Source organism: Podarcis gaigeae (assembly GCF_964106915.1).
Source record: "Podarcis gaigeae genome assembly, chromosome: 6".
NCBI lineage: Eukaryota > Metazoa > Chordata > Lepidosauria > Squamata > Lacertidae > Podarcis > Podarcis gaigeae.
The window spans coordinates 99002795-99019512 of record NC_139682.1 but is presented as its reverse complement, the minus strand read 5'-3'; the positions used below and the strand labels follow the sequence as shown (position 1 = coordinate 99019512).

General features: G+C 44.3%; 1 protein-coding gene and 1 long non-coding RNA gene across 2 annotated transcripts; one reads left to right on the top strand and one right to left on the bottom strand.

Moving 5' to 3' along the window:
* Positions 1-947: 947 nt before the first annotated feature.
* On the bottom strand, positions 948-6369 carry GLRX5 (glutaredoxin 5). Its single transcript, XM_083744044.1, has 3 exons — positions 5811-6369; positions 2759-3223; positions 948-2522 (listed from the first exon to the last, which is right to left on the bottom strand). Exons 1-2 carry the CDS (start codon positions 6130-6132, stop codon positions 3045-3047), a joined length of 501 nt encoding a protein of 166 aa, XP_083600170.1. The 5' UTR covers positions 6133-6369; the 3' UTR covers positions 948-2522; positions 2759-3044.
* Positions 6370-6709: 340 nt separating this feature from the next.
* Positions 6710-13576, top strand: LOC310846880. Its single transcript, XR_014565576.1, has 3 exons — positions 6710-6843; positions 12202-12364; positions 13246-13576. It is a non-coding gene; the product is annotated as an uncharacterized lncRNA (long non-coding RNA).
* The last annotated feature ends 3142 nt before the right edge of the window (positions 13577-16718 follow it).

Sequence of the window (16718 nt, the reverse complement as noted above, 5' to 3'; positions counted from 1 at the left end):
AGGCCTGGTGGAACAACTCTGTCTTGCAGGCCCTGCGGAAGGATGTCAGGTCCCGCAGGGCCCTAGTCTCTTGTGACAGAGCGTTCCACCAGATTGGAGCCGCAGCCGAGAAAGCCCTGGCTCTAGTTGAGGCCAGCCTAACCTCTCTGAGGCCTGGGACCTTGAGGATGTTATTATTTGCAGACCGTAGGTTTCTCTGTGGGGCATACCAGGAGAGGCGGTTCCGTAGGTACGAGGGTCCTAGGCCGTATAGGGCTTTAAAGGTTAAAACCAGCACCTTAAACCTGATCCTGTACTCCACCGGGAGCCAGTGCAGCTGGTATAATACCGGATGAATGTGATCTCGCAGCGAAGACCCCATAAGGAGTCTCGCCACGGCATTCTGCACCCGCTGGAGTTTCTGGGTCAGTCTTAAGGGCAGCCCCACGTAGAGCGAGTTACAATAATCCAGTCTGGAGGTGACCATTGCATGGATCACAGTGGCTAGGTCAGGGCGAGAGAGATAAGGGGCCAACTGCTTAGCTTGGTGGAGATGAAAAGTCCTATTAAATTCTGAGTCGACATGGTTAGGATTGTGCTGTTAAAACTGTTCCTTATATGTTTTCAGAGCTTTCCATCATACTGCTGGCTTTAAAAAATATCAAGAAATCTGTGAAGAGACAGGATTTTAAAAATCATGTTCTAGGCCCTTTACCTCAAAAGGAAACTTGAAATAATCACAGATCAATAATAGACAAATCTCTCAGATTATTTACTTGTATCCAATGGTACAAACTGCTCGCCTATTTAAAAATAGTGAGGGCCCTTATTTTACTACTACTGTAGCTGCACAAAAAATGTGTAAGCTTTCAATGAATATATTTTTGTGCCTAGAAATAGAAATATTAAGGGAGCTTGATATATGGAGTTTTTTTTTAAAAAAATCAACAAATATTATGCTGTCTACATTTTTCAGTCCAACATGAAACAGATTTATTTCCTCATTCAACTGGATAGAAAATATATTTCAGTGAAGCACAAATCACTGCAGATTTGAAAACACACACGTCCATGCATAACTTTACAAAATATTTCAGAATGTTAAACACCCAATTATTGGTTCCAAGGCTGTATCCCAAGGGGTTTGTGCACTTATATAAAAATGGACACTAGCAATAAACTATGTCTGTGATACCAAAACTGCACATTTTCCATTTGGAGCCACAAAATTAAGTTTATATATATTAAAGCACTGATTATAGACTTTATATTAATTGAGGCAGTCTTTTGGGCAGAGGTAGAAGTTACTTCCTGGCTTTTAATTCAAACTTCTGGCTTTCCCCCCAAACCCATTTATTGACTTTGGAAACAGTAATCATGACTACTGTGGTATTTGTTTTCAAGCTAAGAATTTACTGCACTCTTAATATGTGTCCCTAAATATAGGCTGATTAGGTTCCTAAACTCTACACAAATAAAACGAAGGCATCAACTTCCTTCATTTTTCACTGAGAAGCAAAGGAAACTCACACTATGCCTAGAACACAATTTGCAAATTATGAAGATGATCCAAAGATGCTTCCAGATGCACAGCTCCTAGATCTACCCAATCACTGCTTTACATAGTGTTAGTTATGAGCAGACTTGCAATAGATTTCCCACACTGCAGGGATTATTGTGCCTTTTCCACATAAACACTCCACTAAGCTATGTTCACACCCACACCAGTGCAGAAGAGTACAATTCACATCCAGGCAACTGTTCATTAATAATTCCTCAATGGGATTTTTTTAAGCAGTTTCAATGCATTATAGTGCTTTTTAAAGAGCAACTGTCTTATTACTTAGATGCCCTTTAAGGAACTTTTAAAAACAACCCTGCTTTTTTTTTCAACAACCCTAGCAACGGGAGAAGAAACAAACAGTAGCAGCAATGACCTTTCAAATATTTACTCAGAAGGAAATCCCACTGAGTTTAAATGGAGTTTATTCCTGTTGTTAGCATTGTTGGGATTCAGGGGCATATGTGCTGGGATAAATCTTTATAAGTTTCTGCTGGTGAAAGAAGAGTAGTCAGGTAACAAATGACCTTGAACTTGCCTAATTCAACCTATGCCTGATGTAAATCCCAAAGCAGTCACTTTAAATTTATTTGATTACTTCTTCAAACTGTTTCATTCTCTCTCATCAGGTGCTTCAGTAAATAGTTACTTATTGCCGCACACCATTCTTAAATGCTTGTCTTTTCCTTTCCTTATTGTTTATTTTTAATCTGTTAAATTTCACCAGAGTGCATTAGCACCAATTTAAAAATAGCCACTACACATCTCAAAATGGAAGAGAAGTGCTAGGCCATCTGCACCTGTGGAACTAGCATTGTTCTTTCTTCTTTTAAAGTCAGACTTTATGCAGCATGGGGAAATATGAAATAACCACAGTGAAAGCACAGCAAAAACTTAATGATACTGTAAAGTGAGTAAATAAGAGTAACAGTTCTGGAGTATAAACAGCTAGTATGGAAACACCCCAGAAAAAGAAGTTCCACTTTTTGAAACAAAAAAAATTCCTTCCAGTAGCACCTTAAAGACCAACTAAGGTAGTTCTTGGTATGAGCTTTCGTGTGCATGCACACGAAAACTCATACCTATCTGAAGAAGTGTGCATGCACACGAAAGCTCATACCAAGAACTAACTTAGTTGGTCTTTAAGGTGCTACTGGAAGGAATTTTTTTTGTTTTGACTATGGCAGACCAACACGGCTACCTATCTGTAACTTCCACTTTTTGGTGACTCAAGCAAAATGAACACAAAATCATTAAAAATAGAAGTGAACTACTTATTTACTTTGATTGTAAAACATTTGATTTACAGAGCTATGCTTAAAAAAAATTCAAGACAGAATAGCCACATATCAGTCTATTGTACAGTAGAGTGGGTAACATAATGCTTAATGATAAAACCTCATTGTTAGTTCAAAAAGTTGCCTTTCTGAGCTAAATTGCATAAGGCTTTTCTGGTACCAAATTGTCAAAAGTTGTCTTTGTCAAAGTCATAACAGTCACTTGCTTATTTTTTTCCGTGGTTGTTCTCCGAATCCAGAAGTGCAGAGCGAATTCCTAATTTCTTAAGCTCCTCCACTAGGTCCCCGCTTTGATGCATCTGAAGTAGTATATCACAGCCCCCTACAAATTCACCATTCAGGAAGACCTGGGGAATAGTAGGCCAGTTGGAATAGTTTTTGATTCCTGAATCAAAACAGAAAGACAAATTAAACCAAATACATTAGACAACTTATAACAGTGTTTTTGAACTGGCAAGGCAGTTAAGACTATACTGGAGTAAAGAAAGGAAGCACACAACCCATAGCCTTTTAGCAAATATTATTGGCTTTAAGTCTGTATCACCTTCTCTCTTCTCCTCCTCGACTTGGAGCAGGGGACCTGTCCTTTTGCTACTGTGTAAAACACAATTTAAGCTGACAAAACTGACTAATTAAAGACCTGAGGTTTCCAAGCATGGAATTATGGAATTGAATCAGTTCATTCAAATTTAAAAAATGCTGCAGAGCCAATTATTTCAGATTAGAGACAGAAGTACCAAGGAGAAACACAAAACTATACAAGGGCATTTTGGAGCCAGGTAAGTGGAAAGCAGTATTGTTTAAGCTATATGGGGAACAGAGCAGCATTTCATTCCAACAACCCCATAGATTAAGCTTGTCCATTGCAATTTGAAATGGGGTTTCCCCACAATCAAATCCAGTATTGTACTTTAGCTACTTACAGAAAACTAGTGTGGTGCTGTAAACACATAGAATCATAGAGTTGGAAGGGATCCTAAGGGTCATCTAGTCCAGCCCCCTGCACACATAACCCCTTGTACACACAGCAAGTTTCCAAGATTGGTGTTAGGATATGGAGGATCCAGGATAATCTCATAACATTTGAGAAACACTGGCCTGAGGAATCATCAGTTCAGTTTGATTAATTCCCACAATTTTAAAAAAAAATGCTATCTAGATTTTTTAAAAAATATTACAATACAGGCAACAACCATTTTGTGTGTGGGTTATGTTCCTGACCCCTGCGCACATCAGTGGAGTGTGCATCAGCCCACTCTGCCCCCAGTCCACCCTCTTTTCTGCTGCATATTAATTAGGCGTGTATAAATCAATCATTGCCTGCAAAACACATGTTGCAGTTTATCCTTCCTCCAAAAAGCAGAGACCCTGGTTCCAGATTCTATCCAGCCACTTTCCCCCAAAGCAAAAGATTCTGCTCTCACTGCCCCATTTTTCCTTTCAATTGTCTCTCTACATTCCATGGCTACTTAGCATGTTGAAACAGCACTGCATTCTTATCTTTACTATTACATTTATATCCCACATTTCCTTTCAAGGAGCTCATGGTAAAGCACATCATTCACCTCCACATTTTATTTTCACAACCAAGCTGCGAGGAAGGTTCAGCCAAGCCTGATTCACACAAGGTCACCTTCATGATTGAGTAGAAATGTTAAACCTGGTCTCCCAGGTCCTAGGCTAACACTCAAAACACTGCATTGGCTCTTGTTTCCTCCATTAAGACTTTTCTTCTTGCAACTCATTCAAGATTCAAATTCTAGCCCTGATCCCTGACCAACAGATTCACAGAAACTACATGAAGACTTTCCTAATGCATTAAACAGAAATTTTTGAACAAAGATATAGCACTTCTTGGACCTAACCTTAAATGTATTTGCATATTTTTTAAAAAAGGATATTTTACTGCTTTTCAACACCTATTTGCTCTGTTTGGCAAATACAAATTCTTTATCTCTGTCCAAATTATTTATCTATTCCCGACAGACATTTGGAGTTGAGGGAGTGGTGCAAGCTCTTGTGTATATTCTAGAAGTGCTCTGAAAAATGATACAATCTCATAACTCTTTAGAAGCCAGGCAAAAACGTTCCTCTTCAACCAGGCCTTTGGGTGATTTATATTCTACAGCCTTTTAAATGTGTTTGTGGGAGGGGGGTGTCATTGTCTTGCTTTGTTTTTAAGTATTTATTTTGTGCTTTTATCCTGTATTTTTATCTTCTGAACCACCCTGAGATCTTCGGATGAAGGGCAGTATATAAATTTAATAAATAATAAAATATTAAGAACAACTTATGCAAACCCCAAACTGGAAATCTCAATTTGGTCGCAGGGCCCTCCTGAGTTGCAAAAATAGACTGGCGATCCTACAAGGATCATCCGAGCACTTGCACGGACATCTCCATCCAGCTCCCAAGTTGCGGGGAAGGCAGGACCAAAGAGCAACCGCTTCCCCTCACATTACTCGATAGCAAGAAAGGCCGGTGGAGAGAAGCGCTGGAGGCTACGGCAGCCTGGATGGGCCCGTGTGTACACGCAACACTTCACACAGCCTTTCGGGAAACATCAGATTGAAGGAGAGAGGGGAGGGTTGTGCTCTTCTGCCGAAAGAGGCTCAGGGCGCCTGCAGGCAGTGGCACCCAGCAGCACCCACTTTCCCCGTTCTCCTCCTTGGGAAAGGCTGGGCGAGGGGTGGCGGGGAGCGAGAACTGGGCCACACGCCCGGCCACACAGTCGTAACCCGCAGCCACGCTTCCCACCCGCCAGGCCACAGAAACCTAATGAGGAAGACTCCGTGGAACCACAGCAGGCCCTTCTAAGGAAAGAGGGGCGGGGGGGGGCACTGCTCAGGCCTTGGCAAACGCAGGCGGGCAGCAGCAGCAACGAGGTTTCCCGCCTCAGCCCGCCTTCCCCTCAGAGGGGCAGCCTCGCAGGGTGTCGCGGGCGCAGAGGCCCCTCCGCCGAGCCCGCCTACCTTGGCGCAGGCCGGGGTCCTGCAGGACGTCGTAGGCGCGGTAGTCGCTGACGCCGTGCAGGCGCAGGATCTGCACCACAGCGTTGCTGAAGCCGCACTGGGGCTGCGCGGGGCTGCCCTTCATGAACACCACCACCGGGTGAGCGCGCACCAGGCGCCCCACCGCCTCCTTCGACCCGGCGGCCGAAGCGACGCCCTCGCCGCCCTCCGCTTCGCCGCCTCCGGGGCCGGCTTGGCTCAGCGGCCGCGCCAAGAGTGTCGTGGGCCGCGCGCCCCGCCACCGCCGCAGGGCTGCGGGCAGCCGGCAGAAGGACCCGCTCATGGCTGCGGGCTCCCCGGAGGCTCCCTCAGGCGACCTCGCGGCCTAGCCAAAGGGACGCAGGCCACGGTTCCGCTTCTGTCACTCACGCTCGGGCTACCAATAATGTTTAAGCGGGGCTGCCTGCGCTTCCTTAGCACCGCCCCGTACGCGCCGCGACGGAAAGGCAGGCATTCCTGTCAGTCGAACTCAAGCTACCAATGACTATTGAGGCCAGGCCGGCCGGCCGCTTCCTATTCGTCCCCAGTGGCCATTGAATAAAATCTCTCCTGCGGTAGAGGAGCTGTTGCTGCCTCCTATGACTGCGCAAAGGAAGTACCGCGACGCGACGCTCTGTGCTGTGATTGATGGGGCTTTCTGTCACTTTCCCACGGGAGGCGGGGAAAGTTGGAGTCTTGAAGAAACGAGATTTGCGGCGGCGGCACTTCCGCTTCCGGCGTGGTGGTGGTGTGTTTGTTTTCTGTTTTCCGGCCTCCGAAGCTAAAGGGCTTCAAGGCTAAGCGTCTAGCTGCCTCAGACCCGCCGCCCGCCCGATCCGGCCCCTCGGGAAGAGCACAGAGAAGAGCAGCCCGGCCCGCGTCCGTCGCATCCTTCGTGGGATCCGCCTCGCTTAGCCGGGCGAAGAGGCCTGGGGTCCGTCCGAACCCATTGGAAGTCCGAGCAGCCCGAGGTCGGCCGAGATGGGGCCTGTGGGACCAAGGAAACAGCAAGAAGGTATTTGTGCAGCGCTTTCTGTTTAAGGTGCTTCCCGCCCTTCATGCAACCCCGTATTCGTCTACGGCAGCCCACAAGGTTCGTAGGGACATCAGGAGCTGCCTGCTGCCGACTCAGAACTTTGGTACCTTCACCTTCCTCAGTCTGCAAAAAATGTTAGGAATCAAAGGGTAGTAAATGTGCAGAAATAACTACGCTCATTTCCTACTTACTGGCGATCTGTATTCTAGACTTCAAAGGGGCAGCCTCAAGGAATTATAAGGATCAATGTAACGATCCGCCCTGCATGAGTATTAAAATTTGGGGGTAAAGATGAATGACTATATAGTATGTGGGACTGCTTGGGGACTCGCCCTCCTTCAAAAACCAAGAGGTGACATGGAAGGCAATTTTTGGGTGGTGATGTGCCCATTAGACTTTATCAGAGTGACCCATCTTTGTCTCTGATATGATGGATGGGATGTGGGGAAAGATTTGTCTTTCATATGTGGTGGTGTTGCAGATAAATTGGACACTTCTAGATCCAGGTTTTTACCACTCTTGCTGACATCACAGGTTAATCTCTCCATCCAGAACCAAGTCTTGCTTTACTGTCATATGAACCCCTTGATACAATTCAACAGCATGTGCTTAATTTGCTCTTTGTCAGAAGTGTGTAGTGCTTTCTGAACATCTAAGGTAAAGGTTCAGAACCATTAGGTTCAGTCGTAACCGACTTTGGACTTGTGGCGCTCATCTCGCTTTATTGGCCAAGGGAGCTGGCGTACAGCTTCCAGGACATGTGGCCAGCATGACTAAGCTGCTTCTGGCGAACCAGAGCAGCACACGGAAACGCTGTTTATCTTCCCACCGGAGCCGTACCTATTTATTTACTTGTACTTTTTGGTGTGCTTTCGAACTGCTAGGCAGGAGCAGGGACCGAGCAACAGGAACTCACCCCGTCGCGGGGATTCGAACCACCGACCTTCTGATCGGCAAGCCCAAGCTCTGTCGTTGAACCTACAGCGCCACCCATTTGCCATGCTAGGGTTGTTCAAAGTACCTACAGTATGGTACTCATTCTTATGCTTTGTAAATAAGCAGATGTAAATTTGTCCTCTGGTCACTTAGGTTATCTCCCTGGAGAGGACTAATCTTCTCAAGAAATAACATGAGTTAAAACAGTTTGTTTACATATGTATGTACAGTGGTACCTCGGCCTACATACGCTTCAGGTTACAGACTCCACTAACCCAGAAATAGTACCTCAGGTTAAGAACTTTGCTTCAGGATGAGAACAGAAATCGTGCGGCGGCGAGAGGCCCCGTTAACTAAAGTGGTATCTCAGGTTAAGAACAGTTTGAGGTTAAGAACAGAACGAATTAAGTTCGTAACCTGAGGTACCACTGTATGGGGTATTTTTTATTTCCTGTGTGTATTTGACTAAAACAATAAAAATTACCTAACTGGTAATTAGTTTCAAACTGCCATTTTCCATTGAAGTTCCTTGCTCAAGAGATTACTACATCTGGGTCAATAATATAGTGATCTTCTCAGCTAAAAAGGTAAAGGTATCACTGACTGTTGGCTCTAGTCGCAGACTACTCTGGGGTTGCGCACTCATCTCGCTCTATAGGCCGAGGGAGCCGGCGTTTGTTCGCAGACAGCTTCTAGGTCATGTGGCCAGCATGACTATAAGCCACTTCTGGGGAACCAGAGCAGCGCATGGAAATGCCGTTTACCTTCCCACCAGAGCAGTACCTATTTATCTACTTGCACTTGATGTACTTTTGAACTGCTAGGTGGGCAGGAGCTGGGACCGAACAACAGGAGCTCACCCTGTCGTGGGGATTCAAACTGCCAACCTTCCGATCAGCAAGCCCTAGGCTCAGTGGCTATTGACTATTATAGTTTGTCGTTGTTTGTGTTGCTCATGGATGCTCCATGACTGCTGGGAGGAGTACAGAGAGAAGAAATACCATGGTGTATCTGCAGCAGTGCAACCGGACGCCTTCATCTGCCCCAACTGTAACAAAACTTGTCTCTCCCACATCTGACCTTTAAAGCCCTAAACGGCCTTGGTCCACTATACCTGAAGGAGCGTTTCCACCTCCATCATTCTGAGGTCCAGTGCCAAGGGCCTTCTGGCTGTTCACTCCCTGTGAGAAGTGAGGTTACAGGGAACTCAGGCAGAGGGCCTTCTCGGTTGTGGCGCCCTCCCTGTGGAACGCCCTCCCATCAGATGTCAAAGAGAAAAACAACTACCAGACTCTTAGAAGACATCTGAAGACAGCCCTGTTTAGGGAAGCTTTTAATGTTTAAAAGACTATTGTATTTTAATATTCTGTTGGAAGCAGCCTAGAGGGGCTGGGGAAACACAGCCAGATGGACAGGGTATAAATAATTTATTATTATTATTATTATTATTATTATTATTATTGTCATCATCAGACCCTATAGTCACAGCAGACGTTGCAACCTTCCAACAGTTGACCTCACTCTCAAAGGCACACTCCTCCATTGTCTCCTGAGACAGATGGATGCCCACAACCTGTTGTTATTTGCATTGCGTATGCATAATGCCTTAAGTTCAAATTAATCTCTGGCGCTGATCAGTTTTGTAGCGCAATATTGGTCGCTAACATTCCACAGCCCCTTTGGTAAATGGAAACTCAAGAATTTGTTGCACCATGCACTCAGGTTATCTTTTCTCTTTGGCAGCCTGCAAGCCCTAAGGGACCCTAAGGATCATCTCCTCCAACCCCCTGCAATGCAGGAATATGCAGCTATCCCACACAGAAATAAAACCTGCAAACCTTGGCATTATCAGCATCACACTTAAACCAACTGAGCTATCCAGGTGTTGCTTTTTTCTTTTGTTTTTTTTATTGGGTTTTATAAACAAGAATATCATTATACAAATAAGTATACCAAGTTTCCTCATGTCATTTGTATATCACAAAAAATAGCATAATAAATGTGGATAAATATCTACAACATATGTTGCATTATTAGTGGTCAATGTATAAGTTCTTGGTTTATGAATTGGTTTAAACAATTAGGAAGGAGAAGAAAAGGGGGGAGGAGAGTGCCAAGTGGGATTGAGTTGGGTGATTATGCTTCTATTACTCAGTGTGTCTGAGGGGTTGTGTCAGCATTACTTGCTATTCAATTGTTGCATTTCCTTGGTGGTGAGAGATGTTGGGTGTGGCTTAGGGTGTGGTTGGTTGTCTTTGGTTGGCTGTAAGATTTGTTTCTGTGTGTGAGCTGTGAGTGAGTATATTTTTTAATCAGGTTAGCCAGATTGATTTGTATGCTGTTGGGGGATGTATGTGATAAAGGGGAACTAAACAGGGGTGAAGGCATCTTCTTCTATTTGTCCCTGTGTCAGTTTCAGTTTATTGGTTAGTTTTTCTAAGAAGGCTGTTTCCCATACTATTTGATACCATTGGTCCATGCTTACTCTTGACAGGTCTCTCCAGTGTCTGGTTATCATGTTTCTGGCTGCTGAGAGTAGGTGGGTTATGAGCTCTTTGTGGTATGAGTGGGCATTGTTATATTGGAAGATTTTTAGTAGGGCCAATTCTGGGGTGACTTCTAATACTTGTTTAGTTATTTTGTATATTTCTTGTGTGACTGCTGTCCAGAAGAGTTGGTTAATCTCATAGCCTATGTCATCCTCCCATTGTTTTTTGATTACGTCAAGGGGGTTTGTGGGGTTTTGGAGCAGTATTTTGTATATTGTGGATACCAGCCCTTTGCCATGTCCCTTTGTTGTTAGGAGGAGGTTTTTGAAGGTTGTCAAGGGCCTAGTTGCTGCTGATTTTACAATTGGGTTGCTTAGGAGGGCATGTAATTGGTGGTGTGTTAGCCAGGGCATCTGGGTATGCCCTAGTTTGTCTTTTATTTCTTGTGTTGATATGGATTTGTTGTTTTCGTAGAAGTCTGCTAGGAGGTATAAGCCTTTGGCCTGCCAGGTTTTTATCTGAAGGTTTTGTTCTGTGTGGTGGAATAGTGGGTGGTGTGCCAGGGGTATTAGTGGGGATGGGGTTGGGGACAATTTACCTACTTATTCTTTCCATGCTTTAAGCATGGTCTGTGTAAACCTGTTTAGTGTTGTGGGGATTTCCCTTATTTTGTTTGAGAGGAATGGGTATGCTGTGGTGGGGGTATTTTCAGTTGTCTCTCTCTCCAAGTGTACCCATTGTTTCATCTCGTCTTCTAGAATATATGGGATTATGTGGCATACTTAGTTGGCGGTGTAATATGATTCTATGTTGGGGATTCCCCATCTTCCTTCTGAGGAGGGGAAGTGCAGGTATTTGGGGCTTATTCTTGGTTTATTATGTGAGAATATAAATACCATATTTTTTGCTCTATAAGACTCACTTTTTCCCTCCTAAAAAGTAAGGGGAAATGTGTGTGCATCTTATGGAGTGAATGCAGGCTGCACAGCTATCACAGAATCCAGAACAGCAAGAGGGATTGCGGCTTTCACTGCTTTCACTCTTACTGTTCTGGCTTCTGAGATTCAGAATATTTTTTTTCTTGTTTTCCTCCTTCAAAAACTAGGTGCATCTTGTGGTCTGGTGCGTCTTAGAGTGAAAAATAGGGCATGTGTATTTTTTTCTGCCATTTGTGAAGTTGGGCTGGGGGAATTCAGATTAGGAGAGTTTGGAACAGGTAGGTTGATTTGGGAGGGTGATCATTTTGATCATGACTTTTGTCTGAGAGAATGAAGCTGGTATTGTTCAATCTCTTCAGGTCTTAGTTGATTTGTCGCCACAAGGGGTTGTGGTTGTGGAGGTATAATTTGTTGAGGTTTCTGGTTATTTGTACCCCTAGGTATCTGAACTTGGTGCGGGAAAGTTTTATCTTAGTGATGTTTGTGAATTCTTTTTGGGTATGAGGGGGGGTGTTGAAGCACATAGCCTCAGACTTTGCAAAATTTACCTGTAGGTCTGACACTGTTGCAAATGTGTTGAGTTCCCTGATTACGGATGGGTAGGCAAACTAAGGCCCAATCACCTTCTAAATCCGGCCCGTGGACGGTCCGGGAATCAGCGTGTTTTTATGTGAGTAGAATGTGTCCTTTTATTTAAAATGCATCTCTGGGTTATTTGTGGGGCCTGCCTGGTGTTTTTGCATGAGTAGAATGTGTGCTTTTATTTAAAATGCATCTCTGGGTTATTTGTGGGGCATAGGAATTTATTAATTCCCCCCCTTCAAAATATAGTCTGGCCCCCACAAGGTCTGAGGGACAATGGACCGGCCCCCTGCTGAAAAAAATTTCTGACCCCTGGTTTAGGGGATCTGGTGTTGTGACCAATAGGTCTTCTGCAAAGAGCCCCAATTTATAGGTTCTGCCTTTTATTTCAGGTGTTGCTTTTGTGATTGAACAAAATTACCTCTTCACTGAGCATATCAATGGCTACATTTGACACTGACCTAGAATTCCTGCCTGAAACCAACTGCAATAAGCTGGCAATGAGCTGACTCATTGGAATGGAAGTTCGTAAAGAAAGGCCAAATTCTCAAAAAGGCAAGTACTTCCCATCTTAGTTAATATTAATGGGAATGTGTTCAGTTGAATTTAATATAACTGGGACATAATATGAAACTAGTCTGGGAAGATCAGTATTGCTGATCATTCTAATTGCTAAATGGAGCCTCCAGGACCAGAGGTGGTATTATTTGGCATGCTAATTGCTAGGAGTGGGGAACAAAATTCGGAGAATGGCTGGTCCATATTCACCTATGGGCTGTGCAGAAGCATATGGCTGTCTGCTGTTGAAAACCATCAGCACTGAACATTTACTAAGTGTTTTGAATAAATTGTAGAAAGGTACCCATGTTGGCTGACCACAGAGAAAGCAATGCTATTGTGCTTCTTTAAAGACTAGTGCATGTGTAGTTTAAACTTGTAGGCACGGGCCTCCTTCAGAAGCATTTGTACGGGCTCCTACCAAAACACACCACAATCAATTTGTTGGTTCTGAAGGTATCACAAGACTCATTTGCATGGCATGCCAAGCTTATCCATTCATTGCAGTAAATCTGCAGCCTTGGAATTGCCCTTAGTTGCTCTTGTACTCTGGGCATATTGGCTTTGCAGAAAGAATATCTGAGGAAGCCGAGGCAGGACTGTAAAAAGTAGCATCCGCTCCATGTGCAATGTTCCTCTGACATATGCAGTACTGTTGCCACGGAGATAATGATTGTCCTAGTGTCATTATCCATCTATCAACAGTAAGAGTGAATTTGCTGTATGATATTGTTCAGCAAATGGAGCATTTCTGCTGAACACTAAAAACTGCTACATATTTGAGTAGGTTCTCTAAAACCAATTGGAGCATTATATGTTTCATGTTCTGAAAATACCAAAATCACTAACAATTGCCCCTTGTACGTTTTGCTTTTTAGGTTAAGTGACTCAAATCTTTCACTTCCAATCCAGACCTGAAAATTGTAAGCCACAAATGCAACTGGTCAGGAACACTGTTAAAATTCTTAAATGTACTACAGCTCATTGCCATTTCCTGCCTTGAAAATTCAGCACCACGAGGGCCGAGGTGTTCAATGGGGACTTATTCTAAAGTGTGCAGAGGATGGCAGTCTTAATGTCTCTTGCTAGTGAGATGGTGTGTGGTAGCTTTACAAGCTCAACTACTCATAGATGCTGCATAAACTACAAAGCAGATTTATAAATAACTATGACAGGAGACCACATGGTCAAATGTACTAAACACCAGCTTTTCTGTTTAGGCTGTGGGTGCCCAAGTTGTCTTCCCAACTGCCAAATTTATCTACCCCCTGCAAAGTTTGCTGAGAGGCAATAGGGTTTTTTTTGTTCTTGTTTTCATTATGTATTTTTATGCTGTGAACCACCCTGACATCTTCACATGAAGGGTTGTATACAATCTATTGGACTCTACTGGCCGAGTCCGTCCCTTCTCCCTCCTGTGAGCTTTTGCGGGAGATGGGGGAAAGGGGCTGTGCGGCTTCTGCGGGCTTTTCTACCAGGTGGGAGAATTCCCCCACCTCGTAGAAAAGCCCGCAGGAGCTGCGCAGCCTTTAAAGAGCGCGCTGCTCTTGGGGGCTTTTCCCCGAGGAGGGAGAAGGGACTGACTGGCCATTTCAGTCTCTTCTCCCTCCTGGTCGAAAAGCCCGCAGGAGTCGCGCGCGGCTCCTGTGGGCTTTTGCGGGAGGTGGGGGAATTCCGCCACCTCCCGCAAAAGCAGGAAGAAGGTATTGGAGTAGCACACAGACTGCATGCAGCCTGTCCGCTGCTCCCAGAGCTGCGGGGGGGGGGGGGAGATAATATTTTTTCCTTGATTTCCCCCCTGAAAACTAGGTGCGCCCTATGGGCCGGAAAATACGGTACATATTTAGCATGACAGTATAAAGGATAATATTTTCCAGCTGCTGCTGCTCAATGTTGTTTCCAGAGCAGAATTTCTGGGGGTTGGACTTTGATCTCCAAAACACCATCCTCTTGGGAGCCATCAGAAAGCAATCTATGGTTTTTTTCCCCCTAATTTATATTATGTTGCTTAGAACCGGATAATGCAAGACACTGGAGAACGCAAAAAAATTATTACTACTACTATCTGAATGAGAAAGTGAAATATGAATATGCAGTCACAACTTATTTAAAAGGCAGAAGATAGTGCAAATTGTACTTAAAATTTGTTTACATGCATTTTATATTTGGAAAACAAAAGCACATTTACTACATTTGTTATCTTTTTATATGCAAACATTGTATATAATAGAAATGTAAGAATCATTGCATTGGAGGATTTGCATTGCCACATTGCAATCCTGGATTTGCATAAAGTCATGGCAGGGGAGGGTGGGAGCACTGAGACATAAAAAGGGGACATTTTAAACAACGGTAGAAGTCTTAAGTAGAGCAAGCAGGGGTGACACTGAGGAGAGGAAGTGACTGTTTAAAATAAGGTTTGAGTACAACAAGAAGGAAGTTAGGATTGTTAGCTTTTTGGAGTTAGCGCCTGTGTTGAACCCATCTCTTTAATTTCTTGTTAGAACTTTTTAAAAATCCCTCAGTGTTCTACCATCCTTGCTTTACTCAAACCTTTACTGCTGTTTAAAACTGCCATTTCTCCTTACATAATTACTACATAATTTATGTGGAAATGGTTTAATTTGGTTGCATACTTTTTGATGTTTTATTTGTTTATGACCACTTTTGTTATGTTTGCAATTTATATTTTTTCATGTTGTTAGCCGCCTTAAACATGATTTGAACTAGGAAAAGGTGAAACAAATAAAATTATGTATGGCCATTACTGCTTTATTCAAACTTCTGCCATTGTTTAAAACAACCACTTTCCCCCTCTTACCGTACTACCCTTCTTGCTGTACTCAAACATCTCTCTCTGCCATTGCTCAACTGTCTTGTGTGAGATAAAGGATGCAGAGCCCGCAAATATTCCATAATACCTTCCCACAATGTATTTCACTTCTTGTACTATGTGGTGTGCTCAACATTAAGTGCAAGATTCAATGTAGTAATTTACAGCAGAAGAGATATTTTGTGAGCAGGCAAACCACCCACATGTGTGCAACACCCCCCAACTGATCTTAACTGAAGAAGCTAACTGGGAGGCTTGCTCTTAAGATTCCATTCATCTTAAAGATGGAATAACATATCATGGGTGCATGCAAAGGGGGATGCAGAATAGGAAAGAAGCTAAGATGTGGATATGGGGGTGATCTGTGCAAGTATTGTTGGCATCCCACTTGTCTCAAGAAACAATGAAGTGCATCTCTGGGGGTGAAGTCAAACCACTGTGTTAGCAGCATTGAAGTGAGCTCCCTGTGACACAAACCTGGACTGTGCATGGAGGTTCTGTGCTGTCCAGACAAGACCCCACCCCTTGGCCTTGCTGATATGGTCCAAAGGAAAGCAGAGCAATACATTTGGCACCAGTTCAGCTGCAGGTGATATCAGATGTGTACCATTTTCATCTAACCATTTTAGGGACTCCACTCCGGATTCGTGTAGGGTTTACTTCTGAGTCTTTACTTCTCCTGAAGATATCCCACAAGGCAGCGGAGGTTTAGGATCAATTTCCTTCTAGATGGGCTACCTTCCCAGGTGGACAAGCCCCATCTGCCCCTCACATACCTCAACAACACCTGCAGAAACTTTCTTCTTGATCGTTGGACCCCCTCTTGCTCTCATCCACTCAATCTGCTGGAGCCTGCCTTTCCATGCAGGAGAAGTCCCAAACTCGCCAAGGGTTTGAGACCCATTGGCTCCCCTCATCTGGTTTAGCTGGCCAGATAAATCCATTCGGGAGGGGGTAGCATGGCTGCTATCGCATACTGACAGCTGCTAGGAACCAAAGGTGAGAGCTGAGTGCATGTTGGGGACCGAAGGTGGGCAAACTACCCCTGGAGGAACATGATGTGTCCACCAGCAGAGGTGCTACCCCTCTCCAAATACCCCCATATATCTGTGTGAGTAAGAGGCATCAAAATAGGCGTGAAGATTAAAGCAGGGGCATAAAAGGGTCCACAGAGTAGAAGGGTATAGTGGCTTCATAATTAGAAGGAGAAAAGGATGCGGGAGGAGGAAGGTGCACGTTACCATGGGGTAGTTTTGTGTGCAAGGGGGTGTTTGGGCTATCAGGAAGGCAGGTTCATCCACAGGTCAGAAGGAAAACTTGAAGTGCGATCAAATTCAAAAAAGTCAAGGTGAATACATTGCTGAGACTTGTCTGGCCCCTCCTTCCCTTTCTAGTCTTCTTCCTCTGGACTCCTCCTAGGCAGCCATAAACTACAAGGAGGAGCAGCCCCTCTGGGCTTCCTCTTCTGTGTCATCCGGGGAGGGGGGGACATTATTGGGTGGTTAATGTGCACAACTC